This window comes from Oncorhynchus mykiss, chromosome 22 (genome assembly GCF_013265735.2).
Source record: "Oncorhynchus mykiss isolate Arlee chromosome 22, USDA_OmykA_1.1, whole genome shotgun sequence".
Taxonomy (NCBI): Eukaryota; Metazoa; Chordata; class Actinopteri; order Salmoniformes; family Salmonidae; genus Oncorhynchus; species Oncorhynchus mykiss.
This window is the reverse complement of record NC_048586.1, coordinates 20,764,964-20,783,549: the sequence shown is the minus strand read 5'-3', so window position 1 is coordinate 20,783,549 and position 18,586 is coordinate 20,764,964. Positions and strand designations below refer to the sequence as shown.

The following is an 18,586-nucleotide window of genomic DNA, read 5'->3' as shown; positions in this document are numbered from 1 at the left end:
CTTTTTCAGGGCCTTGTCTTTCAAAGGTGATTCGTAAAGATCCAAATAACTTCACAGATCTTCATTGTAAAGGATTTAAGTGTTTTTGCTTGACTGCAAAAAGAGAGGCTGGCCTAGATGAAGGTTAATACAAATCTTTCACCTGTGGTACTGTTACCCATTTCACAATATAATACAAATCTTTCACCTGGACTCACTCTTCACCTGTTATTACCTCCCCTATATTTGTCAGTTCCTCAGCTCTGTTCTCCGCTTCTGCATTGATTGTCTTTTGTTTGTGTTACCTGTTTTCTGACGCTGTTCCTGTCTCGGTCTATGTGCGTTATTTATTAAATGTTTTACTCCCCGTACCTGCTTCGTCTCTCCAGCATCATTCAATGTGACAGAGAGGTGCTGGAGCTGGCCGCTTCCCATCTACCTGGAGTTATTTTTTACATCATGGAGTACCAAAGAGCTATCCCAGGGTCTCTGGATAAACTTGCTGGTGCACCTGCGTGAATTGCAGGGAGATTCCTGAACTTTACAACACACTCAGTGGCTCAGTTGGTAGAGCATGGCACTTGCAATGCCAGCACTCCCCAGTACAAAAAAACAATAATATGAAAATGTATACACTCCCTACTGTAAGTCGGCAAGTATGTTTACATAACAGTTTAACACTTTCCACGACTACACTGTGCTTTATTTTTTAATTTGGATCCCAATTAAGAAAAATACAAAATAATTTGGTGATAACTTCGTGTCATTTTCTGTTCATTTTTCCTTGGTCTGGATGGTATCAGTTCGGGACTTAATCAGAAAGTTTCCCTTACGCTGTGCTTTTGTTATTTTGAGGTAGGTTACAGAGACTACCTTGATTCTTGTTTATCTCCCTAATGAATCTATTTGACCTGATCTGTGTAATGGGAGCGACTTGTTTTGTACTGTATTAACACCAGGGTAGTCCATCCATCTTTCTGGATATCTACCCACCTGTTGGTCTGCTAATTTGAAGTGTAAACCATCAGGAGCATTGTTATCTAGGAAGAAGATTTGTATTCATTTTTTAGGGGGTAGATCAGCTTTAATATTGAAGATAGATTGTAGCTTCCATCAATGTCATAGTCTGCATCACTTCCAATCCCCCATATACGTTTTTTGTTGTGATGCCGCAATTGGTTGGTTGTAATTTTGGGTAGAGCAGACATTTCCATGTTTTAGTTAGCTGCATGTATGACATAACTCCACCAGTCGCATTTATGATATCATTTACAGAGATTATAACTTTGTTAAAATACACACACACACACACACACACACACATATATATACAGTTGAAGTCGGAAGTTTACATACACTTAGGTTAGAGTCATTAAAACTCGTTTTTCTACCACTCCACAAACTATAGTTTTGGCAAGTCGGTTTGGACATCTACTTTGTGCATGACACTTGTCATTTTTCCAACAATTGTTTACAGACAGATTATTTCACTTATAATTGTAATGCAATTCCTCTTCTTCAGAGGAGGAGTAGCAAGGATCAGACCAATGTGCAGCGTGGTAAGTGTCCATAATGATATATTTAATAAATCAACAGAACACTGAACAAAATAACAAAAGTACAAACAAACAACCGAAACAGTCCCGTATGGTGAAACCACTAACACAGGATACAACCACCCACAAAACACAATAGAAAACAGGCTACCTAAATATGGCTCCCAATCAGAGACAACAACTGACACCTGCCTCTGATTGAGAACCATACTAGAAACATATAGAAATACATAGAAATATAACAACAGAACAAAACATAGAAAAACATAGAATGCCCACCCCAACTCACGCCCTGACCAACTAAAATAAAGACATAAAAAAGGAACTAAGGTCAGAACGTGACAACAATTCCATTGTATCACAATTCCAGTGGGTCAGAAGTTTACATACGCTAAGTTGACTGTGCCTTTAAACAGCTTGGAAAATTCCAGAAAATTATGTCATGGCTTTAGAAGCTTCTGATAGGCTAAATTACATAATTTGTATCAATTGGAGGTGTACGTGTGGATGTATTTCAAGGACTACCTTCAAACTCAGTGCCTTTTTGCTTGACATCATTCGAAAATCAAAAGAAATAGGTCAAGACCTCAGCAAAAAAATTGAAGACCTCCGCAAGTCTGGTTCATCCTTGGGAGCAATTTCCAAAAGCCTGAAGGACCTTCCAAAGGATCTTGTGAAGATGCTGGAGGAAACAGGTACAAAAGTATCTATATCCACAGTAAAACGAGTTCTATATCACATAACCTGAAAGTCAGCTCAGCAAGGAAGAAGCCACTGCTCAAATCCGCCATAAAAAAGCCAGACTACGGTTTGCAACTTTTTGGAGGAAAAAGGGGGAGGCTTACAAGCCGAAGAACACCATCCCAACTGTGAAGCACAAGGGTGGCACCATCATGTTGTGGGGGTGCTTTGCTGCAGGAGGGACTGGTGCAATTCACAAAATAGATGACATCATGAGAAGGGGAAATGATGTGGATATATTGACGCAACATCTCAAAACATCAGTTCAGGAAGTTAAAGCTTGGTTGCAAATGGGTCTTCCAAATGAATAATTACCCCAAGCATACTTCCAAAGTTATGTCAAAATGGCTTAAGGACAACAAAGTTAAGGTATTGGAGTGGCCATCACAAAGCCCTGACCTCAATCCTATAGAACATTTTTGGGCAGTACTGAAAAAGTGTGTGCGAGCAAGGAGGCCTACAAACCTGACTCAGTTACACCAGTTCTGTCAGGAGGAATGGGCCAAAATTCACCCAATTTATTGTGGGAAGCTTGTGGAAGGTTACCTGAAACGTTTGACCCAAGTTAACCAATTTAAAGGCAATGCTACCAAATACTAATTGAGTGTATGTAAATCTCAACAAGCAAGCAAGTCGCAGCAATGAAGAATTGAGTATGTGCGCATTCACGCGAAGGGAAGGGAATTCTGTCAGGGTGAGATTTCCGGCACAACACTGGCGTCGTTTTGCGTATCAGTTCATTAAACCATGTGCAATGGAATCGGTACATCAAAAATCTCTTCCCAATTATTTTACAATCTATATGACACAGCTGTCAATTGTTTTGTCCTTAAATAAAACTGCTATACTTTATTTATCACAATTTTCTTCAACCAATTACGGTCTTTAATGCAGGCCTGACAGACAAGTTCCTTACTTACTCCCCCTTCCCTCTTACATTTTTGTGGTAGTGCCACAATTGGTTGGTTGTAATTTTGGGTAGAGCAGACATTTCCATATGTTTTAGTTAGCTCCATGATGACATAACTGCACCAGTCGTAATTATGATATAATTTACGAAGACTATACCTTTGTTAAAAAATAAATATAATGTTTTATTTATCAATTAGTTTATTTGAGTTTAACCACTATATTTGTTGTATTATTTGTTCTGTCTTTTCTGGTGGATTAAATTGAAATTGCAACCAACTTTCTATGGCTTGTTTTGAAAATAGCAATATTTGGGAGATGATTTCCTTTTCAAATAACTGAAAGTGAGAGGTTGTAATCTGAATAAAGGGAAAACTGCCTTTCTTGAACACAGGGTGAGACATTCTTACTAATCTGCTAGAGAACCAGTTTGGATTTAAGTCTAACTTTTGTATGACTGAAGCCTTTAGTGAGAGGTCTAATGCGTTAATATTTAATCATTTCTGCCCTCTGAATTCATATTATAAATAGGCCCATTTAATTTTGTCTGTCGAGAGAACAGTTTAGTAAATCATTTAAAAACCATTCCAAAAGTACAATAATGAAAATAAATTCACAAGTATTGTTGCCCACACAAACTTCACTTATTTCTATGATTTATATGCTTGGCTGTAGGCCCACCTCTTTCATCAATTCTGAGTACTCTGTAGGTTTTCTCACTTCCCAGGAATGACCACGTCTGACAACAGGGAAAGCTCAGGTCCTTCCCAGCTCAAAGATGTGCTTACTGCACCCTGTGTTGCATGGCGACGTCTCCTCGAAGGTGTAGCTGCTCAGCCGTTGTTGGTGGTGGCACTTCAGGAAGTCTTGGGACATCTGCTGTCAGGATCAATCTCTTTGGTAGTCCGATTTGAGAACCCAGTCTTCTAAACACTGCTCTCCTGAAGTTCTGGGATTTCGGTGTAGTCCTTTGCAGTTTTCAATGCGTTGATACTTCACCTTCGACATTGTTATTGTAATCTTCTTTCGCTGAAAGATAGAATACTATTTCATAAGAATTTTGTCTATAGAATTAACTATCACACCTGATTAAACTAATTGCATTCTAAACTGAAAATCATGATTAGTTGATTACTGAAGTCGTGTTAGCTGGGGCTGGGGCTGGGGCAAAGGTGTGGCACCAATCAAGCCCCCGAGGACTGGAGTTGACCATTCCTGACCTAGATCAGAGATAAAACTACCTAGTTTTAGAACGTGTTGTACAACAGCTGACTTAAGACGGGGCATTAAAAATCTCTTTTAAAAAGCATGTGAAAAAGGTAATTCAAATAACCAAATTCAACCTAGCTAATTTCCGATTTACACGAAATTGTTTGACTACAGAGGTAGCAAAATTGTACTTCAAATCTATGATACTCCCCCACTTAACATACTGCTTGACTAGTTGGGCCCAAGCTTGCTGTACAACACTAAAACCTATTCAGTCTGTCTACAAACAGGCTCTCAAAGTGTTTGATAGGAAGCCCAATAGCCATCATCATTGTCACATCCTTAGAAAGCATGAGCTCTTGAGTTGGGAAAATCTTGTGCAATACACCGACGCATGTCTTGTATTCAAGATCCTTAATGGCCTGGCTCCCCCTCCACTCAATATTTTTGTTAAACAGAAAACCCAGACATATGGCAGCAGATCCACAAGGTCTGCCATGAGAGGTGACTGTATAGTTCCCCTAAGGAAAAGCACCTTTAGTAAATCTGCATTCTCTGTGAGAGCTTCCCATGTCTGGAATACACTGCCATCAGACACACATAACTGCACCACATATCACACTTTAACAAAATGCTTGAAGACATGGCTAAAGGTCAATCAGATTTGTGAACATGGTCCCTAGCTGTGTGTTGCCGCTTTCCATGTTGTCTGTTGTCTGTAGCTTGTGAGGTGTGGAAACACTTTGTTGCTTTTATGAATTTTGTCTTGCTGCTTTTTATTTTATGTTGCTCTGTCTGTATGCTGCGTCTTGCTTGTCCTATGTTGCTCTGTCTGTATGTTATGTCTTGCTTGTCCTATGTTGCTATGTCTTGCTTGTTCTATGCTGCTATTGTCTATATTGTAATTGTTTTTAATAACCTGCCCAGGGACTGCGGTTGAAAATTAGCCGGCTGGCTAAAACCGGCACTTTTACTGAAACGTTGATTAATGTGCACTGTCCCTGTAAAAATAAAAAATAAACTCAAACTCAAGATCAAGAACCCGTGATGTGCAGTTGAAAACGTTTCCATGATAATGGTGCCGCTTATTAACAATTCCATGATGAAACTTTGAAACAAAGTTGCCACTTGTTGTAGCAAACGAGTGTCATGAAATACATGCACCAGAAACAAGGTACAATTTTTGACTTGTCAGAATTGTCAGCAAGCCAGGCTAGTTGCAGTAACTTCTAAAGTATTCACACCGCTTGATTTCCCCCACATTTTGTTGTGTTACAGCCTGAATTTAAAATGTATTAAATTTAGACTGTTTTGTCACTGGCCTACACACAGTACCTCATAATGTCAAAGTGGAATTATGTTTATCAATAATAGTGTTTAACATGATTTTTGAATGACTACCTCATCTCTGTAACCCACACATATCTGTAAGGTCCCTCAGTTGAGCAGTGGATTTCAAACACAGATTCATCCACAAAGACCAGGGAGGTTTTCCATTGCCTCGCAAAGACGGGCACCTGTTGGTGGTGGGCAAGACCTAAAAATGGTTGTCTAGCAATAATCAACAACCAATTTTGACAGGCCTTGAAGAATTGTTCGAATATGAATGGGAAAATGTTGCACAATCCTGGTGTTGAAAGCTCTTAGAGACTTACCCAGGTGCTTCTACAAAATATTGTGTGAATACTTATGTAAATGAGATGTTTCTGTATTTCATTTTCAATAAATTTGCAAACATTTCTAAAAACATTTTCACTGTCTTTATGGGGTATTATGTATTGTTGGCTGAGAAAAACATATATTAATTCGATTTTTAATTCAGGCTGTAGCGCAACAAAAATGTGGAATAAGTCAAAGGGTAACTTTTGTTCTCTTTTTTAATTAAGAGCAACGGGTCTGGCAGGTAAAATTGATTTCATCCCTGGCCCAGACTCCAGTACAGTAGGTGGCGGTAATGCACCATAACGTTGGATGCCAATCACCGATAAACGCAACCGAAGAAGAAGAGTTCCACGTGTGTGAGTGCTCAGCTGCAATCATGGCAGATCTTCAGATGAGGCTTCTTCGGCAGAAAATCCAGAAAAGAAGCGTAAAGAACAAAGAGCGAAAGCTACTTCAGAAACGGAAACAGGAGAAGGATAATGGTAACTGTTTTTCCAGTACTGAAATCATTGTCGACAAGTTGTATTGACACTTTATCCCGCTAGGCCACCTCGAAGCAAGGCTAGGTAGCTATGACCCTTGTTAGCTACCTTAACTAGCTAGTATGTCTCTGATGGATGTTTCTGCAGAGTTATCTATATCGGAAATCACGCATTAAAGACAGTATTTTAGTTCATACACGTAGCTAAATCAACGATCGTAAAGAAAATGATCCCCATTCCGTTAACGTGTGGTGTTTTTATAGCTAGCTACTACACTACTGCTTTAGAAAAAAAGCTAACCTTAGACATAAGCGAAACATTGTTGGCTTGGAGACGTTGATCTCTTCCCGTTATTGATATCTGCATTATTTGAATGAAGTTCCCAAACAGTCAGTTAGCTAAGGTTTGCTGCCACCTAGCTAGTTCGTTGAATAATCACATATATAATTATTCTGTGTAACTTACGTTGTTCACAGACGACGCAAACGGACTTCCAGAGGAGTGTTGTGATGAAAAGAGTCAGGTGGCCACAGCCATATCAAAGCCACAGAATGCCAAACCCACGAATAAGCAGCAAAAAGAGAAGAATGGGCCGGCAGAGGTGGACACAGAACATTTTGTCAAGAAGAAAAATAAAAGAAAGCTCAACACCACTGAACAGCCAGGTAATGTTGTGTACCACTCAGTCATTTATTAGAATGGTTGTTGAACCGTTCACTGGTAAATGGCTAAAAGTGTCAGTTTCCCAAGTTAGTGAATGTTGTCCATGTCAACGAATATTTAATGTTTCTAATGTAGGTGTGAAAAAAGCGAAGAAGGAGGAAGATGTGACAGAGGAGGATGCTGATCAGACCACAGACAAAGCCACACAGCCTCTTGAACAGGGAGATGAGGGGGGGGATGATGAAGAGGAAAGTGAGAATGGGGCGGAAGGAGAAAAGTTTGAGGATACTGAGGAGGAAGATGAACCAAAGCTCCCATCTGGCTTGACAGGTATTCCATGTTCAATGATATAGAGGCTTTTGCACAACCAAATGTTAGCCTTGTCAGTTGTGCATGTTATGTGTAGCAATCATTTCTCAGTCTTAGATATGGGCCAGGAACTATTTACAATTGAGCCTCTGCCAGCATACAAATATGTATAATAGTCTGTGTTTTATCTTCCTGGTAACCATGGTCCTTTACTGTAGGTAATCCCCAGTCAGTCTACTTGCCGTGTTCTGTGTTAGTATGGGATGGGCATTTAAAATCATTTCACTATTTAGAATAATAAAAGTTATTAAAAAAAATAAAAAAAACTTTAAACAAGTTGGGCAGGGGCCAGCGGTGTGTGAGAGGCAAAAAAAGTAGCCACTGACTCACGCTAGTTAGACAAAAGTGTAAATGGCATAGGTTATCTATCATCCCATCTGGCAGTGCCTGTCTCTACTGCATCAAAACGATGTAAAGAAGCTAGCTAAGATAGTCAGACGTTAGCTAGCCAGCCAGAATAGTTGAGGCTATTTCACTGCGCCCCCCCCCGTTTCTTGTCTATAACATTCCATTCAGAATAAACCACAGCCTACCTGTCAGTTGCATTTATCTAACTTAATTCTGGAATTTTACGTCCATTTTTCATTGATTAGTGATCTCCCACTTCACATGGTGTCTCTGACTGTAGTGCCAACAACAACAAGCTACACGCGACGTGTGAAACTTGTGTAGGCTATACAGAAGCCTGTGTCTTTTTATTGGCCGCATGTCTTGACAATTACTTTCAAGCGTTTGTTTTATTAAATTAAGCATTTCAAATATCATTGTATATCTGTGTGTGTGTAGCAATGTCACATCGATAATTTTATTTAATTGAGACAAAGCCTTTTCATTGTTAAAATAGGCCTATGATTTTAATTTTTTTATGAATATACCTGCTCTCGCAAGTAGGCCTATTCGAATACCAATGTCAGTTTGGATATTAGAAAAACCCTGCCCATCCCTATGTGTTAGTGGTAGACTAGAGCCCTTCTATGCCAAAACCCACAGAGGTGGGAACTGTTAACTGTGGTTTCTGTATCTCAGGTGCGTTTGAGGACACGTCGTTTGCCTCTCTAGCGCCTCTGGTGAGTGAGAACACTCTAAAGGGTGTGAAGGAGATGGGCTTTGAGCACATGACTGAGATCCAACACAAAAGCATACAGCCCCTATTGGAGGGAAGGTACGCCTACAGTTTATCTCCAAGTTTCATGCTAGGCAGAATCGCCACCTGTTCACGTATCCCTGCATCTCTAAAGCAGAGCTCTGTAAAAATCCATCCAGAACCACCAAAAGTTGGTGACTTTCATCCTAGAATCAGTCCTACGGGATTGATAAAGTAGGCTAATATTGTTTTGACTTGATAGATGACCCCCCCCCCCCCCCCCCCTTTTTTTTTCAATATTTCTAGAGATATCCTGGCTGCTGCTAAGACTGGCAGTGGTAAAACCCTGGCCTTCCTCATCCCTTCCATCGAGCTCATCTACAAACTTAAGTTCATGCCCAGAAATGGTAAGATTAGTAGATTACTTCAACCGTCTATATTGGTTCAATGTTATAAACATTCTGCATCATAATGCTACAAGCTTCACGTGCATATATATATATCTATGAATTTTTGGAGCAGTGGACACATTTTGGTAACATGATACCTTGCGGGTCCATGTATTTATCCCAGATAGCAAAGTTCACAAGGGGGTGATGGCAAAGATTTTTCAGTTGAAAACATCATCACAACTGTAAGCTAATTCGAAAGAACTAACTGCATATTTAAATAATAGCTAGGCCTACATGTAATGAAAGTTCATGTTTGATTTACATGACCATGTTTTGTGCCTGCCTGTAAGGTGTAGGTTACTTAGCATCCCACATGTCACCCATGTTAAATAATTTAATAATAAAAATCAATGTATTCACTCCCATATCAGCTAAAAATAGAGAAGGCACATGGCTACCAGCTGTTTTTACCGTGTAGCTGTAGTTATTACTTCACGACAAAATACATTTTTGGGTGGATTCTAGTATGGCTACAATGTTTGGTTTATTGTTTGAACAGTTGCTGAGGTTATATTTGGTTATCAATGCTACTTTCATGCGCAGCCTGTTGATCAAGGAACCAAGGGACACCACTGCGCTATGCTCTGTCTCTATTGTCTCCGTAGAGTGTGTAGACCCCCCCCCCTTTTTTTGTTTAGGCATTCACAGATATGAAAGGACTGGGTAGGAGTAAGAAATATGGCAATGTTTTGACTTAACTCTCCTGTAGACTAGGCACAATGTCCCTCATTACCTTTCACCCATCCAGTCTTACTAGCATCAAAGGTGTAGGATCTAAAGAAAGGGCCTAGGAACTGAACTGAAATGTGCCTGAGACGCAGCCCTGCTCCCCACTATCCTAAGGTACAGGCGTGGTGATCTTGTCCCCAACGCGCGAGTTGGCCATGCAGACGTACGGCGTGATGAAGGAGCTGATGACCCACCACGTGCACACCTTCGGCCTGATCATGGGCGGCAGCAACCGCACGGCCGAGGCCCAGAGGCTGGCCAATGGCGTCAACATCCTGGTGGCCACGCCCGGGAGACTGCTTGACCACCTCCAGGTAACCATGGTGATAAGAACCGTAACTGTATTCATTTATATCAAAGTTGGGACCAGGTAACCTCTGAGCACCGCAATGTTGACTGAGGATCAGATTGTACACTGAAAAATATATATATAAACCCAACCCTTTCAAGGTTTTACTGTGTTAGTTCATATAAGGAAATCAGTCAATTGAAATATATTCATTAGGCCCTAATCTATGGATTTCGCATGACTGGGAATACAGATGTGCATCTGTTGATCAGACCCACCCCCCCACAAAAAAAAGGGTAGGAAGTGGATCAGAAAACCAGTCAGTATCTGGTGTGACCATTTGCCTCATGCAGCGCATAGAGTTGGCAATAACAATATAAGTTACTTTAAGATGGAATTTTGATGAACCACATGACATTGATTTTGAGATATGAAGGCTTTTTTATAAATTAAACTGTTCCATGAAAATCGTAACTGGCACGCAGATTAGTAGAAATGGTACGATAACTTGGCACTCCAATTGGAAAAGGTTGACGGAAACTTCAGGAGCGTAATGGCAGAATCTGCAAAGGCCAGCCGCAGGGGGAGGATGGTCGGGAACAGTTTTTCTTCCCCCTTTCTGATTAGGCTATATTGATCTCTTCTCCCTCTTCAATAATTTCTTACTTTAAGCACTGCGATTAAAAGTTGTCAGCCAAGTTCAGTCGCCTACCTATCGTTTATTTTATTCAAACATAGGGTGTGTCTATATATGGAAAAATACACATTTTAAAATGTTGACCAATCGATTGGTCGAAAGAACAAATCACACTCGGTCCACAACACACAAATTTTCAGACAGTCCTAATTGTCATTCAATGCGAGTAAAAACAGACTTTGCTAACTTGCTTTTTGAGAAGCTCCACTTTGGTGGTGAGTTACGACAATCAGAAATACTATCAGACATCCCCAAATGGGCACATTTCTACATTTTCTCACAGGCCAGGTCACCTACTCTGACGTGTAGTCAGTTGTGCGTTCTTACTCAACATTGACAGGAGCGCTCCAAACAAAAGACCTTTAATAAATTGACAAGACTCTGAAATTAAATACGTTTTGAGCTCTGCAAATAACATGTCCATTCCGACAATGAGAATGGAAAACGACTGTAATAATATTGAATGCATTAACAGAAGTTACCATAACCCAACAAACATTGTAGATTAAAAATGATGGGGATTAACAGTACATTTTCTACTGGTGATATATAAGTAATGGGGAATTGATAGACACTAACACTCAAACAATTCATACAATTAAGTTATGAAACGATGAATGTGCAAAAATTGGCAGGAGAGCACATTCTGGGGAGAGTCGCGCCTTGTGCATCTTAGCCACACAGCCCCTCCTTGACTCAACTTTTTTTTATTATACCAAAGACACATCTTCACATACTTTAGACCTTAGGAATACTCTCAAACAGTGTCATTTCCAAAGCAGTAGCCATTTATGGAAAACCAATGCAATTTTGAAACCAATGCAATTTCACTTATTTCCAAAATGTTATCAAATTGCTTGGCATGCCAAAGCAAATACCCTTGCTTGCGATGCCTGTGCTAGACTGTGCCATCCCCGCAGACTCCACAATGGATCAGTCCACTGAGACTGGTGTGAATCAGACAAGTGTGTCTGCCTTAAAATAAATACAATTAATTTGCGACCACTCAACAAAACAAATCTGGTGACCAAATAATGGACTAGTCGACTAAATGGGACCTAGATTTTTGCACACATTCAGTCCTGGACTCTTTTCATTTGTTTCTCTCCACTCCCTTGCTCTCTGTAGAATACTGCTGGCTTCATGTATAAGAACCTCCAGTGTCTGATTATTGACGAAGCTGACCGTATCCTGGAGGTCGGCTTCGAGGAGGAGCTGAAGCAGATCATCAAACTCCTGCCAAGTATGTACCCACCTCATGGCTATAACCGTCCTTGCACATACTGTACCATGGAGTTTGATGATGCTTTTTGTCTGTATGTGTAACTCCCGGTGTTTAACATGTTCAACGTGCATTCTTCCTCAGAGCGGAGGCAGACGATGCTGTTCTCGGCCACCCAGACCCGTAAGGTGGAGGACCTGGCCCGTATTTCCCTGAAGAAGGAGCCCCTCTACGTGGGTGTGGACGACAACAAGGACAATGCAACCGTGGACGGCCTGGAGCAGGTAAACAAAACGACTAACTGCTGCAAAGTGACGATACTCATGCATGATGTGTCAGGTGGTCAGCTTGTTGTAGCTAGTTAAGTGGATCGTCGTCACATGCCCAAGACTCAAAGTATCTGAAAGTAGCAAAGCTTTAATGTTTTTGGTTAGAGTATTGGGTCGTTTGAGACCTTACCGTGTCTCATCCACGGCAAGGTTATAGGTAAACCTCACATCAGTTAGAATGTGTACTTCAGACAAGGATCTGGTTCTCTGGTTGTCTCTGGTGCTTCAGGGATGCGTGGTCTGATATGTAAACCTTGTCTTGGTTTTCAGGGCTATGTGGTGTGTCCCTCAGAGAAGCGCTTCATGCTGCTCTTCACCTTCCTGAAGAAGAACCGCAAGAAGAAGCTGATGGTGTTCTTCTCCTCCTGCATGTCGGTCAAGTTCCACTACGAGCTGCTCAACTACATTGACCTGCCTGTCATGGCCATCCACGTGAGTCGTCACCTCTGTCATTAAGAAAGCTAAACTATTATGCGTGTTGGGTTCTTGAGTCAATTAAACCATGCTCATTTCATGCTTATCTTTATATTTATAAAAATAAATAAAAAGCATGTATTTTATAACATTTAGGCAAGTTACCTGGCTAACTCCTTGATCCTGCTTTGTAGTATACCCCTCAGGGTTGTAAGTAAACAAAATTGTGTTCTATAGGACAAGTTCAGATAAACCGTCAGAAACGGGAAGGTACTATCTGTTTTAGTGCCTACTGAACATGACACAACTCACTTTATTCACTTGTCTCAGGAAGTTATTCTGGGCCCTTTGAGTCTAAAAGACACTCAAGCCATATACACCACAGGCGATAATTACGCCAAAACTAAAATATAAATAATCCGTGTCTCGAGTAACAGCAAGATAGTTCCAAGACTAGCAACATATTGTATCTGTCAGAAGTTTTCAGGCTGTTATGACTCAATTTGAGCTTTGTTACAGTGAACCCCAGTCTGACTCCACAAGGCATCCTCTCTCATTTGTCTGCTGCAGAGATGACTGGTACAATCACAATTGGGTCTAAAGGCCTTAAACCATTATAGCACAATGATATGTGCTATAATATGATATTAACAAATATTGTTCTGTGGCATTAAACATTAACATGTGCTGTAATATGTTTGGCAAAAATGTCAATCAATGACAGATTTCTTGAGTTAGATTAATTCAGACTATTTTGGCTACAGTGTCTCAAGAAGGACAAACTTTACTATTGCTGCTTTTTTTCCTTTTTCAAGCCATGGTCTTTTATAAAAAATGTTTACCCCCTTTCTTCCCCAATTTTGTGGTATTCAATTGGTAGTTAGTCTAGTCTCATCGCTGCAACTCCCGTACTGACTCGGGAGAGGGCGAAGGTCGATAGCAATGCATCTTCCGAAACACAACCTAGCCAAGCTGCACTGCTTCTTCACACAATGCCCACTTAACCTGGAAGCCAGCCGCACCAATGTGTCGGAGGAAGCGCCGTACACCTGACGACTGTGTCGGCGTGCATACGCCCGGCCCGCCGCAGGAGTCGCTGGTGCGTGATGGGGCAAGGCATCCCTGCCGGCCAAACCCTCCCCTAGGCCAATTGTCCCATGGGTCTCCTGGTCGTGGCCGGCTGCGACAGAGCCTGGACTCGAACCCAGAATCTCTAATAGCACAGCTAGCATTGCGAAGGTCTTTTTTAAGGGAGTATGCTAACATGCACGTTCAGTATGCCTAGTCAACCGAACCGAAGCATGCGGAAGCCTTCAGCAGGCATCCTCTGTGGTCACTGCTGTCTGTGGCTGACGTCTAATCTCCTTTTGCTTTGATCTCTCAGGGGAAGCAAAAGCAGACCAAGCGTACCACCACCTTCTTCCAGTTCTGTAACGCCGACTCAGGCATCCTGCTGTGTACAGATGTGGCGGCCAGAGGCCTGGACATCCCTGAGGTGGACTGGATTGTCCAATATGACCCCCCAGATGACCCCAAGGTACCTAGTGAAGTTTGATTCACTGTTTCATGCAGCTTTGACATTATCCATAAATAACACCTAGCCTATAGGCATCTCTAGCCAATGCCTCAGTGAAGCATTCACATTGTTTTCCCTCTTCCATATTTCTTCCCTCTTTTCCTAGGAATATATCCACAGGGTGGGCAGAACGGCTCGCGGGATCAACGGCATAGGCCATGCCCTCCTAATCCTCAGGCCAGAGGAGCTGGGTTTCCTGCGCTTCCTCAAACAAGCCAAGGTAAGACCCTAACCCAACCATCTCTAACTCAACCATCTCCCATTACCTCAACCCAGCAAAACCAAGAAAAACATGCAAAAGATTTAAGTCTTTCAGCAGCAATATGTTATAAAATGAAATTTTACATTGTGTTCATCTTGCCTCAGGTTCCTTTGAGTGAGTTTGAATTCTCTTGGGCAAAGATCTCTGATATCCAGGGTCAGGTAAGATATTCATCCACATTTGATTTCTGCATGTGAATCAGAGCTAACTGACATTACATCTGTCACATTTAATATTCAGGTCAAGTCATAAGCAACTTCTTCCATTGAACAGGAGTTAACTTCTGTTACATACTCCCCAACGTATTTATTTGGGTAATGAAGCTAAAACTTTTAATTTGGCTCTATACTGAAGCATTTTGGATTGGAGACTACATTTTTTGAGGCCACAGTAAAGAACAACTTTTATTTTCATATACGGTGCCTTCACAAAGTATTCATACCCCTTATTCCACGTTTTGTGTTAGACATAATTCAAAATTTATTAAATTGATAATCACACTACCAAAACAAACTGCAAATGCATCTAACAAGTTTGTATCCACGCTTGATGTAATCATTGCGTTGCTAGGAATATGGGACCAAATACTAAACTTTTGCCACTTCAATACACAAATGAGGGGACTAGATACATTGTGCTTTCATTTCTAAAAGGTTGAACAAATACAGTGCCTTCAGAAATTATTCACACCCCTTTACTTTTTCCACATTTTGTTACAAGCCCGAATTTTAAATTATTTAAATTCAATCACACACAATACCCCATGACCTCAGTGGAAATTTGTTTGTAGAGCATTTTAGAAATTAATACATTTACAACTGAAATGTCTCAAGTCAATAAGTATTCAACCCCTTTGGTATGGCAAGCAAAATAATTCCAGGAGTAAAAATTTGCTTAACAAATCTCATAATTTGCATGGACTCGTTCCGTGTTCAATAATAGTGGTTAACATGATTTTTGAATGACTACCCCATCTCTGCACCCCACACACATGGAGCATGGCGAAGTTATTAATTACACTTTGGATGGTGTATCAATACAGCCAGTCACTACAAAGATACAGGTGTCTTTAACCCTGTTGCCAGAGAGGAAGGAAACTGCTCAGGGACTTTACCATGAGGCCAATGGTGATTTTAAAACAGAGTTTTAATGGTTGTGATATGAGAACTGAGATTGGATCAACAATATTGTAGTTACTCCACAATACTAACCTAAAATACAGAGTGAAAAGGAAGCCTGTACAGAAAAAAAATATTACAAAACTTGCAACAAGGCACTTAAATAGTACTGCAAAAATATGTGGCAAAGAAATTCACTTTTTTTTGTCCTGAATACACACATTTGTCCTGAAAACAAGGTGTTATGTTTGGGGTGAATCTCACACATCACTGAGTACCACTCTTCATATTTTCAAGCTTGGTGGTGGTTGCATCATGTTATGGGTATGCTCGTAATCGGCAAGTACTAGAGTTTGTTAGGATAAAAATGCAGCTATAACGGAATGCAGCTATAAGCACAGGCAAAATCCTAGAGGAAAACCATGTTCAGTCTGCTTTCCAACAGCCACTGTGAGACAAATTCACATTTCAGCAGGACAATAACCTTGAACACAAGGCAAAATGTACACTGGAATTGCTTACAAAGACTACATGTAATTTTTACAGTTGACTTAAATCAGCTTATATCTATGGCAAGACTTGAAAATGGCTGTCTAGCAATTATCAACAATCAACTTCACAGAGCTTGAAGAATTTAACACAAAAAAATATCATTATCTAGTATTTTAAAATCCAGGTGTGCAACGTTTTCAAAGTTTATTGTGTGTAGTTGGGAGACAATTGTTTTTATAATGAATCCATTTTGAACTCACGCTGTGACACAACAAACTGTTGAATAAGTTCAGGGGTATGAATATGTTCTGAAGGCACTATTTCAAAATGCCCTCAAATAAAAGTTGACATTCTATACTGTCGCCTCAAAGTTTTAGCTTCACTGTCCAAATAAATACGCAGTGGGGTGTATGCAATTCTGACAAGCCTTGAAATCTCAATGACAAATCCACAAAGGTTTGTAGTTTTCTCAATTTGTTATTTGCAGCTGAATAAGCTGATTGAGAAGAACTACTACCTGCACAAGTCAGCCCAGGAGGCCTACAAGTCCTATGTGCGGGCGTACGACTCTCATTCCCTCAAAGCGATCTACAGTGTCAACACGCTCAACCTCCCCATGGTGGCACAGTCTTTCGGCTTTACTGTGCCTCCCTACGTCGACCTCAGTATCCTTTTCCTCGGCCAAGTGCCTGGGCATATTTTCACCAATGTCGTTTCTGAAGGGTTGCATCGCCTTACTTCGTTTTTCAATGCCTGTTGTCAAACATCCTTTATTCCATCCCTCTGGCACCCCCCCCCCAGGTCGTAACGATAAAAGCCTTCTCAATTGGTCAGTACAGTGTTTCCCTTAACCCAGCACTCCTCTCCAGACGTTCACAGCAAAGGAGGACTGAAGATGACGAAGAGGGGTGGAGGTGGCGGCTTCGGCTACCAGAAGGGCAAGCCCGCTCACAAAGCCAAAATCTTCAAGCACGTCAACAAAGGCAAGGGGGACAAGAGGCAATTCTCACGCTGACCTGCGGTCCTTGGGGGGCCACTACAAAATGGCTTCCTGGCCTGGACGCACTCCCCTCTCAATCTCTATCTTATCTAGAGACCCTGTAATGGGCGTCATGTCTCGCTCCCTAATTGTATGTGTTAGAACAGTCTCTTGCTACCTGTCGGAGGCCCAATTTCCGCTTCAATGCCTCCACCTGTCTTTCTGGACAGGTATTTTGTATCTAGTGACAGGGCTCTCTGGGCTAGTAACTGTTGAGACAGCCCCTGCAGTCCTTTACTCACAGCAGATGTGGATTTTACCTTGGACTGTCTTTGATTTAATTATACAGAACTGTACATTGCTAAATGTATTTCCATGATTTTCATCCTTCTACTTTACTGGCTAATTAAAACGTTTATACACCCACACTGTTGTTGGCGCACAGAATTTAAGAGCGTTGCAACCATCGTATTCCCATTTTATAGTATACTTATATATATATATATATATATTTTTTTAAACAAGCCTTTTCAGTTGTTGATACATTTTGTGACTAAGAGTTATTGCACTTGCGTCCTTCATAATTATAGGTAGGGTATTGGAACCAATTTCCAGAACAAAAGTAATGGCATGCTGTTTTCTCAGAAATGTCTCATTTCAAAAACTGATCACCATCGAAGAGATCCTGAGCTAGTGGTTGTAGTGACAAATTCCACATGGGGGCGGTGTATTCAAGCACAGGTTTAATATAGGTGGTGTAGTGAAGATATGGGTCTGAACCAGTCTGAAGACAGTAGTCCAGTTGTGCGCAATAATATTGCAAACACTTTCCACCCAGCGTCTCAACATGTTATGACATGGTTATAACATGTCATAACAGCTGACATACAGTAACTTGTCAACCTGTTATATGGTCGTAATACTGTCATGATGCATGTATTTAGACGTTATGACACGTATTACATTATTGTATGGCTGGTTATGACACATAAGTGTCAATCCACAAAACCTACCACACACGGCAAAACATTGCATTACACCATAGCCTAAAATTCAACAATGTTTTTTAGTTGACCATGTTGAAGTCAGAAGTTTAAATACACTTAGGTTGGAGTCATTAAAACTTGTTTTTCAACCACTCCACAAATTTCTTAAACTATAGTTTTGGCAAGTCTGTTAGGAAATCTACTTCGTGCATGACACAAATACATTTTCCAATAATTATTTACAGACAGGTTATTTCACTCATAATTCACTGTCACAATTCCAGTGGGTCAGACGTTTACATACACTAAATTGACTGCCTTTAAACATCTTGGGAAATTCCAGAAAATTATGTCATGGCTTTAGAAGCTTCTGATATGCTAAATTAC

At 40.7% G+C, this 18,586-nt stretch overlaps 1 protein-coding gene across 1 annotated transcript; it reads left to right on the top strand.

Annotated features, from left to right (window-relative positions):
- The first annotated feature begins 6,392 nt into the window (after positions 1–6,392).
- LOC100136257 (myc-regulated DEAD box protein) lies at positions 6,393–17,638 on the top strand. Its single transcript, NM_001124521.3, is given in 14 exon segments — positions 6,393–6,538; positions 7,015–7,203; positions 7,337–7,531; positions 8,597–8,732; positions 8,961–9,061; positions 9,950–10,149; positions 11,950–12,064; positions 12,188–12,327; positions 12,643–12,804; positions 14,171–14,323; positions 14,469–14,582; positions 14,729–14,785; positions 16,722–16,899; positions 17,104–17,638. Coding segments are annotated over 14 exon segments (1,992 nt in total). The 5' UTR covers positions 6,393–6,432; the 3' UTR covers positions 17,250–17,638.
- Positions 17,639–18,586: the final 948 nt, after the last annotated feature.